The 16,956-nt window shown below is 36.1% G+C and overlaps 1 protein-coding gene across 6 annotated transcripts in view; it reads left to right on the plus strand.

The window, feature by feature from the left end:
- The window catches only part of ADAMTS6 (ADAM metallopeptidase with thrombospondin type 1 motif 6), a 148,212-nt gene that overhangs the window by 42,508 nt on the left and 88,748 nt on the right, over positions 1 to 16,956 (plus strand). For all 6 annotated transcript variants that reach the window (XM_051788272.1, XM_051788277.1, XM_051788273.1 and 3 more), the window contains one exon: positions 16,340 to 16,383. In XM_051788272.1, the coding sequence (XP_051644232.1) occupies positions 16,340 to 16,383 (44 nt within the window). The remainder of the gene's footprint in view (positions 1 to 16,339; positions 16,384 to 16,956) is intronic.

The following is a 16,956-nucleotide window of genomic DNA, read 5'->3' on the forward strand; positions in this document are numbered from 1 at the left end:
ACTGTGGAACTTGTATTTTATAGAGCTGATAACATTCAGCTTCAAATGAATGTGATTTTTTTCAGACCTTTTAAAATGGCTCTTTGGATAGCACTAAGGTTGCATTTGGATTGCCTTCACACTGCTTCAGCCAGACCCATGTAAATCTCTCATTTATTACACTCAGCAGCTTGAAAAAGGGAGTGCTAAGTGATTGGATAAATAGGCAGGAAGAGGTACAGGCAGTTCCTTAGCTTGCACATTAATTTAGCTGTAATGAAAGGTATTTGCTTATATTGTTATTTTAGGACAGTTAGTCCTGCTTAAAAATTGCAAGGTCACAAGTAATGCTGACAAATGTTCATTGTCCAGATTCTTGCAGAAGAAATTATTACCCTGTGAGCTCTTTCAACAACCTGCTGAATCAGAGTGAAATGCATTATGCAATTATGAGCAGTGTGTTTGGAATCACTACAGAACAGGAAATTGTACTCCAAACTCTAGCAAAACCAAGGAATTTTTTCAGATATCTGAAATGCAATCTGTTAGGCTATGGAAGTGTTTATGGGTCTTTGACCAACATTGGTTCTGAAGCTATTCCATTTTAGTCATATTTTGGCTAAGATTGTTAATTATTTAGTGGTTAAAAAAGCAAGCATAAAACAATAGCAATAGTAGGAGATGCAATTGATCAGGAGAATTGTGATGTTTTGCAGTTCTATTTTGGTTATGTCTTGAGTCAATTAAACAGATTGTTTGTCAGTCCAAAAAACTTTGTTCCTGTATGTGACCCTTCTTGAAAATGGCATTCTAAATTCTATGGTGCTATGCTAGAGGTAGTAACTGCACTGAAACATATGGCACTTCTTTATAGTCTTTGCACTGCTGAATTTGCCATCTCTTCCTGCATTACTGGAAGGAAACTCTTCTTCTGCGCATTCTCTTAAGTAGCTCTAGAACTTTAAAAGATTTATACATCTTATTTTTTTTTTTTTACATTTTTAACTAATAGAAGTAAATATTTAATTCAGATTTTTTACTTTAGGCCTTTCAGGTTAGAATCGTAGAATAATAGAATTGTTAATGTTGAAAGAGACCTTTTAAGATCATCAAGTCCAACTGTCAACCCTGCTCCATCGCCATGTTCACCATTAAACTGTGTCCTCAAGTGCCGTATCTACATGTTTTTTGAACACTTCCAGAATGGTGATTCCACCACTTTCCTGGGCAGTCTGTTTCAATGCTTTACAACCCATTCTGTGAAAAACCTTTTTCTAATATCTAATCCAAACCTCCCCCAGTGGAGCGTGAGACCATTTCCTCTCATCCTGTCGCTTGTTACATGGGAAAAATGTCTGACACCCACCTAGCTACCACATCCTTTCAGGTACTTGTAGAGAGCAGTAACATCTACCCTGAGTCTCCTTTTTCCAGGTCTCTCAACCGCTCCTCACAGGACTTGTGCTCCAGACTCTTCACCAGCTCCATTGCACTTCTCTGGACATGCTCCAGCACCTCAATATCCTTCTTTTAGTGAGTAAACAAAAACTAAACAGAGGACTTGAGGTGTGGCCTCACCAGTGCCAAGTACAAGAGGACAATCACTGCCCTGGTCCTGCTGACCACAGTATTTTTGCTCCAAGCCAGGATGCCCTTGGCCTTCTTGGTCACTTGGGCACTGCTGGCTCGTGTTCAGTCCTGTTGACCAGCACCCCCATGTCCTTTTCCACTGGGCAGCTTCCCAGCCACTCTTCCCCTAGCCTGTAGTGCTGCCTAGGTTGTTGTGACCTAAGTGCAGAACTTGGAATTTTGCCATGTTGAACCTCATACAATTGGCCTCAGCCCATGGATCCAGCCAGTCCAGATCCCTCTGCACAGCCTCCCTATCCTCCAGCAGATCGACACTCCCACCCAACTTAGTGTCATCTGTGAACTTGCTGATGGTGCATTTGCTCCCCTTATCCGGATTATCAGTAAAGATATTAAACATGACTGGCACCAACACTGAGCCCTGAGGAACACCACTTGTGTTTTTCCAGGTTCTTTCAACCAAAAGTGGGAATTTGATTTTAGTATTTACATTTGTATATGACTTGTATTTATTGAATAAAGCCATGCTTAACAATAATAGAAACACTAAAGTAACTAAAACTGAACAAATTAGAACCAGACTATTTTATACAACAGAAATTACAGTTAATACATTAAAAAAAAAAAAGGTAAAATGCTGGTATTTCTTGCATGTTATCCAACCTCTTTCCAAGCATCCTTACTTTATTAAACTTTTATATTGACCCTTCCTTTTCTGTATAATTTGAGTAGAAGTTTAGTGTTTCAATTCAATAACTTTACATAGGTTGAAGTAATAATTAAAAAAGTAATAATTTTGTGATCTTAAAACAATGAAATTCTTCCTGTTTTTCAGCCACAATTAAGAGAAATATTTTAGTGAATGTTGATTTTTCCTGTTTGAAGTTTTATGACATTTGCTTGCAAGTATTTATAATGGTTTAACTACATTAATTGCCAAAATTTACTGAGCCAAAAAGAAAAACGGCATACTTATTTTTCTTCCAGCTTGAACTTCCTGGATTTCTTAGAGTGAGTGTTTTAGGTTGTTGTGTTAGCATCACAGAAGAGAATGTGCTTTACAGAACAATGTCAGGCACTTAAAGTTTAACAGTCAGCTAATTGGGGAATGAAATTCAAGAGTTTTCATGTGTAGTTGTTACTAAGATGTAAGAACTGTTCGAACTGGGGGGGGAGGAAGAGACTTTCCCCCGTTTTCTATATTGGTGGAAAATTTAGTCTACGATAACTGTGTCTGTAATGACGCTTCCATTTTGAGTATGTAGTTTACTTTCCAATGAGTATTCTGGAGAGTTGTATTAAAATGTAATTTATTCCCCCATGATTATTCATTAAACAATTTGAAGATTTTTAGATAACACCTACTTAGGAGCTATAGGCTGTAGCTTGAGACCTCCGGAGGTCTTCAGTCCAATATTATCCCCTAAGCAGGGGGAATCAAACCAAATTGCACAAGGCTTTATCCAGTTAAATCTTGCAAAACCTGTTTGGGCAAACCACTTTACTGCTTGACTGGTCTCATGGGGATAAAGGTTGTCTTTATAACCCGTCAAAATTTCTGCTCAGCATTTAAAATTCTGTAAAACCTGAGGGAATAATTATTTTAATAGTCCCATGCTAATACATGGTATGTGGTGAAAAATAAAATGTAAGTTCAGATCAGTTTTAATATGAAGAAGTAGTTTGTCATTTAGAAAAAAAAAAAATTTTCTTTCACAACATTTATAGAGGTAACCAAACTAGTTTTGGAAGTATAACTGTGTTTTCAGAAAAGAAAAAAGTGGGTAAATGCTTTGTGGGCTTAATAAATATAATTAAGAGGAATTTGTTTACCCACTTCAAGATAGGTTAGTTTACAAAAGACTAGTTTACAAAGTTAAGACTTGAATAATGTATGGAGGTTTAAACTTAAGGAATCAATGAGAAATTGCTTTTGACGATCAGGTAGTTTTAATGTGGAATTAATAGCTTAGTTTGAAGAATTCGTACATGGAAAAAGGAGTCTTGTTTGCAAGACAGATCACTGTTACTGCAGCCCATTTGCTTTCCTAGCTAGCACTGGGTCTTCAGTGATTCTTTTTTTTTGACAGAAGTAATAAAATAAATTGCACCAGCTCCACTCTTAATGTTCTTTGAGGTATGGGGAAGTTTGTGTTCCTGCAGACAGTCTGGATAGATACAGTTGCCTAATCCTAACTTGTATAAAATAAGAGTAATGTAGTTTATAAAGAGCCTCTGCTGTAAAATAACCTAGTGTTCTCATGGTATTCAGCCATTCGTTCACAACAGTTAGTTGCTGTTGTCATTAAAATGATTTGTAAAAAATAAGCTAGACAGAAAATTATAATGTATGCCACTCAGACTTACTTGTCTTGAATAGAGCAAATATTTCTTCCTGGTTATTATTGCATGGAGAAGAAGATGAAACAAAGATTTATGTGCAGTTCTGAATTGTATGCATGGGTTCTACTTTTTGGTACAGACTTCAAAGATCCATGTAAGGTGCATCTATTCCATTTTCCAGGACATGTAAAATACCAGAAAACCAAAATAAGTTCCTTTTGGTCTTAACGTTTCAGGTTGATGTGCTCTCACAAACAGGCAAAATCTCAGAAATGTTTTTCCTCTAGTATATTTAATCTGTGTACTTCTTTTAAACTGATCCCTTTTGTTAGAATTCTCAGTCATTGCTTCTGCTGCCATTTCATTCTGTCACTCTATGCATTTCTTTTCCTTTTAGTTCACAAGTATTCCACTAAGTTTGTTAGCTTCAAAACTTGTTAGCTGTAGAACACAGCAGCAGCCTATGTGATGGAATTTATGCATGTCACCTGGAGAACTACCGCAGATATCCAGCACTCGATGTTGTATTGCTTCCTAAGCATTGGCACTCAAATTATTTGCTGATGTTTCTTGAACAGGAGAAATCCTTTATTGTAACTTATTGTAACACATGCTTATAGAAGAAAGCACTAAAACTTGTGAAATATATTGCTTTCGGTTTCCTGTTAAAACAAAAACCTCTTTTTATTCTTCTCAGGGTTAAAAATTATTTGGATGGAGTTACTGTTTTCATTTTTGATCTTAAAAATAAGTCAGAAAATAAATTTTCTTCCATTGACTGAAGAAGGTTTTAATTACTGCATTAAACTGCTGAAGTTTAGCTCTTTGTGTAAATACAACTTTGTGATCACCCAAATGCTTTGTGATTCTTTAATTGTGCCCAAGCACAGGGTTTACTGTTCTCATCATCTTCAAGAAAAATATGTTTTAATGGTACATGCTTAGGAGTTTCAGTCTTTTTCTCAGAAGTTTTGTAGAAGTATCAACCAGAAGTAGCATTAAAAAATCACAGTTTTTTTTTCTGTTCTGGTTCTATTATAGGATAATATTACTATTTTTCTAAAAAAGATTTAGGCTGCATGCTAAATATACATTGTTAATCCAGCAAATTAAATATTAATAATTATTGGGAAAAGAATAAAGAACCTTATTATGTCATTGAGTAAACTGGGCATGGCACACCTAAGTCTTGAATAGTTTGTATCATTCTGGTTTTAGGAGAATTGGAAAAGAGAAGCAAAGATAACCAAAAACTTGGACAAGGATAACTGGGACTTTCTTTACAAGGATTGACTGAGTTGAGGACTCTCTTGCTTGGGGACATCAACTTTTGGAAAAGTCAAATTTGGGACAATACTACAGTGATTTAAACAGTTACAAGATTGTATGGGGGCTATAAGTAAGGAACAGTCATTCATTGCGTCTTTCAGTACAAGAACTAGAGGCTACCCAGTAAACTTAGAGAAGACTCAAAACAAGGAGAAGGGAGGCAGCCCTTTTTTATGCAAGATTTAGCTAATGTTGAAAATCCTTGGCAAGTCATTTTATGGAAGCTGTATATATGTGTAGGTTGAAAGGTTGGCTAGGCAAGTTCACAGAAAAAAAATCCATTGAAAGTACTAAATACCCAGAAGCACATCTGTCTCAAAAAATCTGAGCCAAAAATAGTTGAAATTGAGAGAGTTCTGGGATAACTGCCATTTTATGCTTTCTGTGGTGTTATTCTTTCTTGGGCATTCTCTTGGATCGTGAATGCAGGATAGTGGAGTCTTTGGTCTGGCCCATGTTGCGATTCTTATGTTTTTACTTTTTTACTAGGTGTGGTCTGTCATCCTAATGAACTTATACTCTTTACAGCGTACCTCAGATACTGATGCTTTTATGCCATATACAGTGTGAACAAGGGTAAATAAAGTAGACATCTTATGTATAAAGATGTGCGTGATTTTCTCAGAGTTTGTAAATTACTTGTTTACAATATTCAGAAAGTTAGAGAAGAAACACATATCCACAGAAAAGTCATAGAAAGAAATAATAGAAAAACTTAGAAATAGATATGCAATATGTTATTGCTGTAATTTATCTCATTTATTTCTGTACAGCAGAACTAAAACTTAGTTTTAAAACTTAGCTTTAAAACTTAGCCGCTAGCTGTGTTTCCCTCCTGCCAAAGGTCTAGACTAGTTGCTTCCTATTTTCTGCTGTGTGGCAAGATGCCCCCGGCCACACCTATGTAATTAGTTTTGCTAGTTTTCCTTTTTCCCAGACTTGGTTGCGTTAGCACACTCTAAAAAGCATTGCCCTACAAACTGCTTAAGCTGCTCAGTGCCAATGTCCTTTAAAAAAAGGCTTTATGTACCTGTTGCCAGACTTATCCTGAATGTACAGATAGAAAAATTATTAGTGGTCTACTTGGAGTAGATATATAAAGATTTCTGTTCTGTTCTCTAGGCCAACTTTAGCTAGTCACATCTGTGTAATTCCATCTAAATTTTGGCTCAGTACTGAGAATTCAATAAAACTATTCAGTCACTTTTGAGGTTCAGAGTACAAGTTAAGTATTTCTTACATTCTGGTGATAGTGCAAATGCTGAATCGCTAAATTGTCTCTGAATGGTGATGAAGTCACAGTTGTCACTCAGGTAGGTAGCTCTACATTTCTAATGCCCTTGTATAAAATTCTTTTGTGTGTACCAGGAACTATGCCATGGAAAGCAAATTAGATATGACACAGAAAATTTTTGAAATGTTCCTTGTAGTTCTGCTAGATTTCAATTCTCTGATTACTTTTATGAGTTCACAGTCTCCAGCTTTTGCTAGCTTTGTGCCTTACTATCATAATTAATTCTCAAATTTCTGCAGTTTTGAAATCTTCCTATTGTTTGTCTGGATATAGGGATTTCTGATAATTTTGTTGAAAGATGCCTGGTTGAGGTGTCTTAGTGTTGGAGGGGATCTAAAGCCTAGCTTGCAATAAAATGAACATGTTCTGAAGAGGGGTGGACTCATTTAAGATTGGGCTACAACTGCCTGAAACTCCTTCTGTGTGATGGCTTATTCTGTCTGTACTGACATCACATTCCAATATACACCCATCTTTAGCCAACATGGGTGCTCATGTTAAATGCGCAGAAGCATAGAACTTGGTGCAGGGCATAAAAATAGAAAGAACCAAGATGGATGTTGGGGTAGCTACTCTAGGCTTAGTTTATTGATGCTGCTGTGACTGCCATGTGTATAGCCCTCAAAATTAAGTTTATAGTGGGATAGGCCTATTTGTATAAGATGTTCGATGACAACTTGAGCCACCAGTCAATCTCTGGTAAACTTAAAGCTCCGGTAAACTTAAACTTAATACTGCTGGAACATACATTCACTGAGGATCACAAAAGAAAGTTCATGGAGGAGAGAGGAATGAGTTAGAGCAGCATGCCCCTACGTGTTGTATACAGAATGGGAAAAAGGAAGAGGTAACTTCTAAAGATGGAAAAATCAAGGTAGAGCAAGCAGTGAAGTGACGTTGCTAGTCCAAGGCCTACAGGGAGCAGGCTTTGGAATCACAAGTACCTGGCTGTTTCTTCAGTGCTAGAGTTTGCTTATAAAGCTGTATCTAGAGTAATTCTTGAGTATACATTGTCAACTAAAGTAGTCTAATGGGTTTGTGCAATGTTCATTTGCCTTCATAATACTGTGGTTGAGCTGATACTTTCTTAACTTTTTAGTCATGTATGGTCTACAGAAAAGTTTTGATTAGAAGAAGAATCTGAGGAAGTATTCTGTCTTTTCAAAAATTTCAAGTGATATTAACAATACATCGGCAGACAGCAAGGAATTGTCTAGTTGTATTCTACCTTACTATAATCAACCTAATTGGTACTTTTATAGGAGCAACCAGTCAGTAGTATTGATGTTGTGTGAATCTTTTTTTTTTTTTTTGTATATTGTTAAGTTTCTGTAGGTGTCTGTCATGGATACTTGTGATCTTAAGAGTTTGTAGCACTTGTTATTCTGTACTTTCCATTACTTCATTCTTGTTTTATTGCTGTAGTTGGTAAGGACATGTTTCTGTATGAGACTCATGCCTGACATTGGAAAAGGAATCTTTTAGTCTGGACGGCTGTAGAAAAAAAGCTGAAAAGTGCAAAAATATACATAAACACAGATATTCTTAAAAAGCAGAAGATGACTAAAAAGCTTGGATGTATTATTTCCTCAAAAAATAGAGATTTTAAGTCTAGTCCTCTGATTTTTGGTATGATGATTTTTTATCAGTAGTTTCAAGTGTTGGATCAATCCCTAGGGTGTGTCGCAAGGTGAGAACCGTCTGTCACGTCAAATGGGGCAGTTTACCTGGCCCATAGTGTGGGGAGATTTTCTCTATCCTTAGTGATTTATTTGTCTGTCAGTGCTCCAGGAAAGCTAAGACCCTTATGTCCAACCAGTTTGTCAGTGTCCTGTTACGGAAACCCTTCACCGAACAGATTCACCGTCTTGGAGGTTGATTTGACTGCCCTTTTTGGGGAGGCGGGGCTAAGCCAACAGCATGGAGACCCTTCAGGGGGTCTTCCCAATGTGTTATCCGCTTCTGGCAACTGCCAGCACCTGTAAAGGACTCACTCTTAACAGTTTATGGAATAACATTCTTTATTAATACAAATTATGATAGGTTACTAAGGTTTGAGGGTTGTCTTTGATAGCATCTGGCTGCAAAAGCATGTGTAAGCAATTTACTATACTATAAAGCAAGTGCAAACTCTAATCCTATAGCAGCATTTAACACGCATGAAGTGTGACTTACCCAATAGTCATTCCTATGGGGGTGAAGACAGGTTCAGCCCGTTGACTGATTCCACCAGTTTTGGTGGAGTCTTCCTCAATTTTCCCCTTATTCTCAACTTACTTTTATACTATCTCTTTAGGTTTTGGTGGATGAGTGACTTTAGTAATAAATACTTTTATCTGTGATTGATGTAAAATTGTCTTGCTTCACTTCACATGCTTAATGGTGGTGGTTGTATCTTGGCATCTGAGAGAGATTTTGATATAATTGTTGGCTCAGCTGCAGAACATCTTCATCTGTCTCCCTTGGTTGATAGCTACTGAATGGTCTTACGAACTACAAAATACCACCATGTTTCCCTCTCTGCAGGGACTTCTATGGAGGAAGGCCATGGCATCTCCACTCCACTGCACTCCACCGTCTGTTCCATCCTCCTAGCAGGTGCTTATGGTTGTATAGGTAATCTTCGTGGAACATGTTGATTGCATTCCATCCAGGGAGATGCAGCTGCATTTTACCCTCTACTTCTTAGTCTCCTCTAATTTTTAACTCTAGCCATCTTCCCACACCATCTCAGGGTCTTCAGCTTGTGTTTAGAACTATTTTTGTTTACAAACCCATCTATTGTCATGTAATTAGTATATTTTGCAATAGCTATGCTGTATGTTTGCATGACACATCAACACAATGGTAAAGAAAATCTTTGCTTATATATTTTTCATGAAGTTAGTTGAAATTTTTTTAGATACTCTAAGAGTGGAATTTGCATTAAGAATCTTTTATTAACTCATAATTTAAAAATCTTCTTTGTACATCTATCTTAAGGACATTGATAATACTACTGATTGTGATAAATTTACAACTACTGTTCTAATGTTACATTGCCAGAATTGATGAAGACAAATGACAGCTTTAAAAAAATTGTTTCAGAACTGAGTTTATTTTCACTTTTTTGACTGCATTTGCAGTTTAGAAAAAGTAGTATGGAAGTGTTTCATCCATAGGGCAAGTATTTAAAAGATTTATTTTTATATCAATCTGGAGAACTAGAACTCATGGCAGTAATAGTTTTTCTCTCTGTAACTCAGAATTTATCCACCCCAACTAAGTATCAGAATAAAGTCTAATAGAGACAGACTTTGGTTGTCTATGGCAGTATTAAAGGCATGGAAAAAGCTATTTCTGTTGAGTGATGTGTAACATGTATGTTATTTTTTCCTTCTTTGGTTTAAATAGCTCTTTTTGGTTTGAGGTTTTTGAAGAAAAAACCAAATAAGATGTGTTCTTTATTTTGAGGCAGAACACTGTTGCAGTGAACCACTTTCTGTAAGGCTGTAAGATATGCTGTAGTAAAGCTTTTAGAGAATAAAAAAATTCTCTGTAGTAAAAGTATTGCTGTTGGTAAACTGTGCAAGTCAAATAAATGAACCAGATTATCTTAAGGATGCTGCACAGTTGAAGAATTATAGCTTTTAATAAAAACTGACTAGAAGTCAGTATTTGATTTATTACTATTATTCCATGCAATTCTCTAGCATGAGACATTGTCTGCACTTGCAAAATAACCACTTTTTAATCATAGCCAAGTATATGTATACAAAAGAATGTGGTGAAAGTACAAGCTACTCACTGTTTTCTTGGTTTTTGTTTTCCATACTTCAGAAATAGTAGTTGGAGTTGTCCGATAGCTTGAAGTTTCTGATCCATTTAAGAGAAGTCTGATGTTGCAGTCTGATTCGGCCGTAGTTCAGTTTATAGCTCCAGGTGCTGGAACTAGGTTAACTTAATCTTTCAAAATTAGGTGCATTTTTACCTGGTCTTTTACCATTATTCAAAAATGAGACATTTATGATTGGGTGCATAGATAAATCAGGTTGCATAGCATGACGAATAAAAAGTAAAAAAGATAAAACTCTGATGAACATGTTATGGTTATCATTGAACAGGGGTGTGTGTGAAGAACAGTCCTTATTTGAATAGCCCTTTCTCGAAACCTACAATAGTTAAAAAGCAAGTGTCAAAAAGTATCATTTGGTTTAAAACAAATGAAAAATAAACCGTTTCTTTCAGAGGTAACTTGTTTGGAAATGTTCCCTAAAAATGAACTCTTAATGGTTTGTATTATTTAGCTCTGTTTCCTCTTAGTCAGACCAGAACCAGTTCTTAGGCTTTATTTTGTTTTCTGACGCCCTTTTCAAGCAGATTAATTGGCAAATAGTCTAGTATTATATATATGAAGCACATGTTCACCTGTCTCAAAGTTATAAAGACCTTCATGTCCGTCATACGTATTTGTTGGTTTTGTGTAGCTGGAATTTTCTTATGTACTTTTTACATTTAAATTCCAGCCATCTTGATAGGCAATTTGCTATGATGATATTTTTGTCTCCTAAGGTCTTTTCCATTAAGAAATATTCCTTCAAAAACTTCAGTTATTTATATCAATATCTATTGCAAGTATTACTCAGATTTGTTGGTAGCTTTCAGAGTAATTTCAGAGTAGGTTGATATGTGTATAAGTAAGTAGCTTGTGTTTCATACTGATTTGGAAGTTTGCTCTTCTGATAAGAGTGTTCATGCTTTATTCACTTATTGTACTTAAGTAAAAGACATGGTGTAGGTTATTGTTGTTGAATAATTAAATTCATTAAAGTGTATCTAATGCTCGTATTCATATATGTTTCCAATCCTGTTGCAGGTATTTCTATCTCAGTGTTAATTTGATGCAAATAGTCGTTTCTGGCACACTGGACATTTCCAGTAACATATAGCTAGTATTGACAGTGCTTTATAGAGATTCTTTTCAGATAATGGGCCATTTTGCATAATGAGACTGGTGAAAAGGGCAGTGTTATCCTTTAATTTATAAATGCACATTAACATGTAACAGGAAATAATTAATTTTGCCTTTGTATCTACTACTGTTAATACCACCACTACTAGAACAGCTTTTTGAATTTTAGTACACATACTGCAGAAAATTTGAAACCCTTGAGTGCAAATGAAGGTGCCAAAAAGGCCACAGTGTAGTGGGATGATGCTGACAAAGTTCCATTGATTAATCTGATTTAAAAGAAAATTTAAAAAGTGATTTTAACAGGAAAGAGCTCTACTGTAACAGAGGAACTCAACTTTGCTCCCACATAACAAACAACCTCCCCCAGATAAACACTGAAGTATTTTTATTAAAGATTGAAGAGGATTTAACTAAGTGCTGAAGACATTAGAAGAAAAATAAATTAAATACTGAGATGCAATCTCCGTCTCTGAAGCTTCCTAAACCACAGAGCTGGGGGCTTGTGTCAGGGAAACTACAATCTGAACTGTCCTGTTTTCTTTGCAAACACTCACAAATGACTGCTGTGGAAGGAAAGGCAGATCAACTGGATAACCTAGTAGAGTTGTTCTTGAATGATGTTGTAAACAACTCTTAATGTGAGATTGAATAGCTTCTAAGGAATAGCTTTATCTTCTGTAGCGTCTAGAATAAATTAGTGGGGACGGTGGAGGTATGATTGAATCACTGTGATTCTTTCTAGTAATCAAACCTGTCATTTTTTTATATCTTTTTATTTTTATATGTTTTTATTTTTGATATGAGAATACATTTGCTTACATAGAACTCAGTGTGAACTACATAGTTGCACCATCACATGTATTAGACTGGCAAGCTGACAGTTTACAGGGAGCAGGAAGAATCCTTTCTCCTTTCCCTGCAATGTGTCAGCAGGGAAATATCTGTCTTCCCCTAAGATGCCTGAGATTGGCTGTAGCTGCAAATAAGTTACCTGACAAGTTTGAGCAGTACTTGCATTATTCAAAGAGAATTTATCTGTCTTATCTGTTTGACTTGAATGTCCTACTCAAATGCTCGGGGTCATGCTGGTTATCAGATTTTCAAAGGAAAGGGAATTTTTCTTCAAGTTAGAGTTGCAGATAACTGAGGCTTCTTCAAGAGATAGTCTGTAGCTTATATCCACGCTAGTACATTAAATAAACATGTCAGTGACTTTTTTCTTACACTAAAGGCCACTGCCACAGATCTTGTGTCCACAATACTAAGCTAGCTTCTTCAGAAAAAACTAGTGTTTTGCTTCTTAATAATTGTTTGTCGACATGTTCACAAATTTTTATGGGAGTTCTTTGAGATTAGTTGTTGTCATGGGCCGAATCTGTGCAAGGAAATTGTTAAAAAAATTTTGGTAGACTTTTAAAACAGCTAGGTAATGCAGATAATAGAATTTCAGTGTCTAGTGTGATCCCTTTCACTTTTTGATACAGTGATGTAGATGGATACGTTAGCACAGTACCTGCTCATATCCTGCAAAAAAAGACTAGAAATTTTTCCTTTTAAAATGTTTTTGGGTGGCACACTGACTCTTCCCGTTTATCCATGGCATGACAGCAGTGTACTGCTGCTCCCATGTTGAGCATCCTATTGAGCTCATAATGGTCTATCTCTGCAGTTTCCTTCTGACTCAGTGACAGCTGTGCATTCATCATGTGTTTCCTACCTTTCTGATGCAGTTCTTCAGCAGCCTTGCAGGCAGGCCCACATATGCCTCATAAAATGCCTTCTGATTTGTTCAGGGCAGGAATGGCCATGTAATAAGAAATCTTCCTTCTACCTCTTTTCGATTCCACTTCCCCAGTGTGGTCACATTTCAAGGGCATTACACCCACTTTATTAGGAGGCATGTGATCTCTTCTGACTTGGGCAGAGGATTTTCTTGGCTGTCTCAAAGTGATCAGGCTGGCATCTCATCCTGAGCTTTTTTACAACATGCATATCTGTGTTCTTGCATTTAAATTTTGTGTGGTGTCCCTTAGACAATCTGTCAGCGACCCAAACAACACTTTTGCATAGTTCTTGTGACTGTTATAATTTTTAATGTTTGACTGAGATAATTGTTGGCCTGAGAATCTACCTTTTTATTGTCTTCAGCTTCTGAAGTATCATCACCTTTGTGGTGTTTTTTGGCAGGGGTCAGCTTTTTTTTTGTTTGTTTCTGGGCTGCTTTTTTTTTTTTTAATAGCTATTAGACCTATCCAGTCTCATGTGGAATCATGAGGATTTGTCATTTCAGGGGTTTCTTGGCTTAAAGTTACTATCTGTCAAGTATTAAATCTGTAGTCTTCTGCGTTTTGGAACTCAACATCTGTAGGCTAAATGAATTCCTTGGTCTACAACTTCCTTGTGAGGGGAGGAGTTGGGGCAGGCACTGATCTCTTCTCTGTAGTGACCAGTGACAAGATCTCAGGGAATGGCCTGAAGTTGTGTCAGGGAAGGCTTAGGTTGGATATTAGAAAAGGGTTCCTTACCCAGAGGGTGGCTGGGCACTGAAACAGCTCCCCAGGGAAGTGGTCACAGCACCAAGGCTGAGAGAGTTCAAGAAGCATTTGGATGATATTCTGAGGCACCTGGTGTGACTCTTGGGGCTGTCCTGTGCAGGGCCAGGAGTTGGACTCGATGACCCTTGTGGATCCCTTCCAACCCAGCCTAATCTGTGATTATTAAAGTTAGAGGAAATGGTGTCAAAACCAGAAAAAGAGAGGTTAGTCTGATTTGGTTAAATCATACAGAGAAGCAAATGATGGAAGCGAGCAGTTTGGTACGTAAGAATTATATGAGCTTTCAAACAAATCACAAGCAGTAACCGTTCATATGAAAGGAAAAAGAGCTAAAAATGAAGATTGAAGATGATGTAGATGAAGTAAGTCATTGGACACTGAAAATTTAGAGAGTTTTTTTGTTAAACTGGGGCCTAGGTGAGTGTATGAATGCTCCTTACAGGAAACTAATTATTGTCTATAAGATGTGAATATTTAATGAAGCCATAATTGAGAACATATTACTATCCAGGTATGTTCTTGCAAAAATAGTTTGTGATGTTTCTCTTAGTTTATTATGTAATTTAAATTTCATTATCATCATATTTTCTTTAAAATGCTAGCCTATGCATAATAAAGAACACACACTTCTTAGCAGAAATTGAAGTATACCATGGTGTGTGTTTTTCAAAAATATGACAGAAACAAGGAACTTAATTCATATCATTCTCTCCTATAAAAGTTCTTTGTGAAAATGAACTGAAGGTGAGGAGTAACTTCAGATTCATACCTCTATGAGAGTAAGCTGATCCAGGCCATAAGGGCAAGTTTTCAGCTCTGCAGAAGTCAGTGACAACATTTTACTTGAGTTCAATGGAACTGGCTTTATTATCAAACATCTGTTTTATCTAAGGATGTATGCCTTTCATTGTTTTTTCCTACTACCATTGGATACTAAAAAAAATTAGAAGACCAATAATTCCTATGTATTACAGAGACTTCTTTCTATTCAGTTCTCAGCTATGTTCTAAAGAATTTAGCTAGGGTTTTCTCACTAAATAAGACTGACCCCTCTCTGCTTTCTTTAAGGAACAAATTTTGCTTGAACTTCAATAGGATTAGGTTCAGACATTGTCCTGAATATAGAAATAAGAAATTTGCTTACTTAAATATGTAAAAGGCAGGAAACGATCAATAAAAATCTTTTGCTCCGTATCTTCATCGTCTTAAAACTTTGTCATGTTTAAAACCTGATTATATTCCAAGATGTTTTTTATGAGAATGCTAATTTGATTACCTTTCTCTCCTCCAAACTGTAAAGAGGAGATCAGTGAGAGTTTGAACCACCTTGATGAGATAAGCTCATATGGATACTTAAGTTTAAAGTTATAATGTGATCCCAAAAACTGCTCCACACTCAATACCTCTTAAAACTCGTAGGAATTCCATGTGGTCACAGCAGTCTACATGCATAGAGAGTTTAATGAATTTGTTCTGAATTTTAAGTTCTGATTGCGTATTCAAAATACGAAGGTGTAATTAATGAATTGACTGCTGCATGACCAATGCTATTATTAAAAGCTATGTCACAAAAAAAATTGTAATTCTTTTGTTAGCTCCAGAGACTTATATATTAACTACACAAAAACTCATTTAGCATCTATATATGAAGGATGAAAATTATCCTTTTAAGACATTTTTTAGCTTTTTGAAAATGTTTTTTCATTTTAGTTTGTTATCAAATACTCTTAAGACATAGTATAAACATTGGAAAATGATGAGAAGGGCACTGTTATGGCAGTTCATAAGATTGTTTTCAAAAAAATGGTATAATTATTGAGAGTTACAATTTTTAGTTAGAATCAAAGTTTTAAGTAGTAAAAGTTACAATTAGTAAGTAGTAGAAGTTACAATTAATATTGTTTAGTTCATAAGTGTGAGACTATAAGAGGCTTCGAATTATGTTCAGTAAGTAAAAGTTAAGTGTTACGAATCAGTAGCAGTCTACAGATAGGCTGCTGTAACTTCATAACAGAGTGGTAGACTGCTTTATGGAGTTGGTGATTACAAAGATCCACTTTAACCATTTTTTTCTTACTGGCAGGTGTCCCACTGGCCTGAGGCCAGCAGCTCTGAGTGTACGGCAGCTTGTGGTTTACACCAGAGCATAGAAAATGCCGACACCAGCTGGCTGCACAGTGAAACTGATTGCGGTCTGACAAGTTGGACTGTGATACAGATGTGTGATAAATATACAAACTATCTTACAAATTTGATTCACTGACATATGTTATCTACTGTTTTTCTCCTTAACAGATACGATATCTGCACTTATAAAAACAAGCCTTGTGGCACACTGGGTAAGTATATAAAGAGAAATTTCAGCTTGTATTTGCTGTTTTGTTGCTTTATACTTAGCTATTGGTTTATTGACTGATTAGATCTTCTGAAGTTTGTGCTTTTGAAGTTTTTATAAACATGAACAATAAAAGGTAACCTAGGTGGTCTTTGGCTTTGATACATTGCTAGGAGTTTGAATTGTGTGTATTTCATCTCTGGCTGCTGTCGTTCTGATAAACCTAGTAGATGACTCAATTGTACTTCTTATAGAAGACGACTTGCTCTTTATTTCCATTTAATCTGTCTCCATAATCTAGTTAAAAAATACAAGTAAAAATCCTCTGGAAAATTAAAAAATGACCAAAAAACTCCCAAACCATACAAAAGAAATGGATTTCGAGGTTTGCTCTCTTGTACACAGTGAGTACAGCTTTATATTTTTCCTTTCACAGACTTAGAAGAAAACAGCACAGTGACAGAAATTCCTTAAAACAATGCTTTGACAATGGAGAAGCATACCTTAGGTTAAGGATGGAGAGCTGTTGTTCTCTCCATACCTAAATTTGTCACCAAAAGTTATTTACTGTAGTAAA

The sequence above is a fragment of the Manacus candei genome, unplaced genomic scaffold, assembly GCF_025592945.1.
Source record: "Manacus candei isolate 608988 ecotype Guabito, Panama unplaced genomic scaffold, ASM2559294v1 h1tg000024l, whole genome shotgun sequence".
NCBI lineage: Eukaryota > Metazoa > Chordata > Aves > Passeriformes > Pipridae > Manacus > Manacus candei.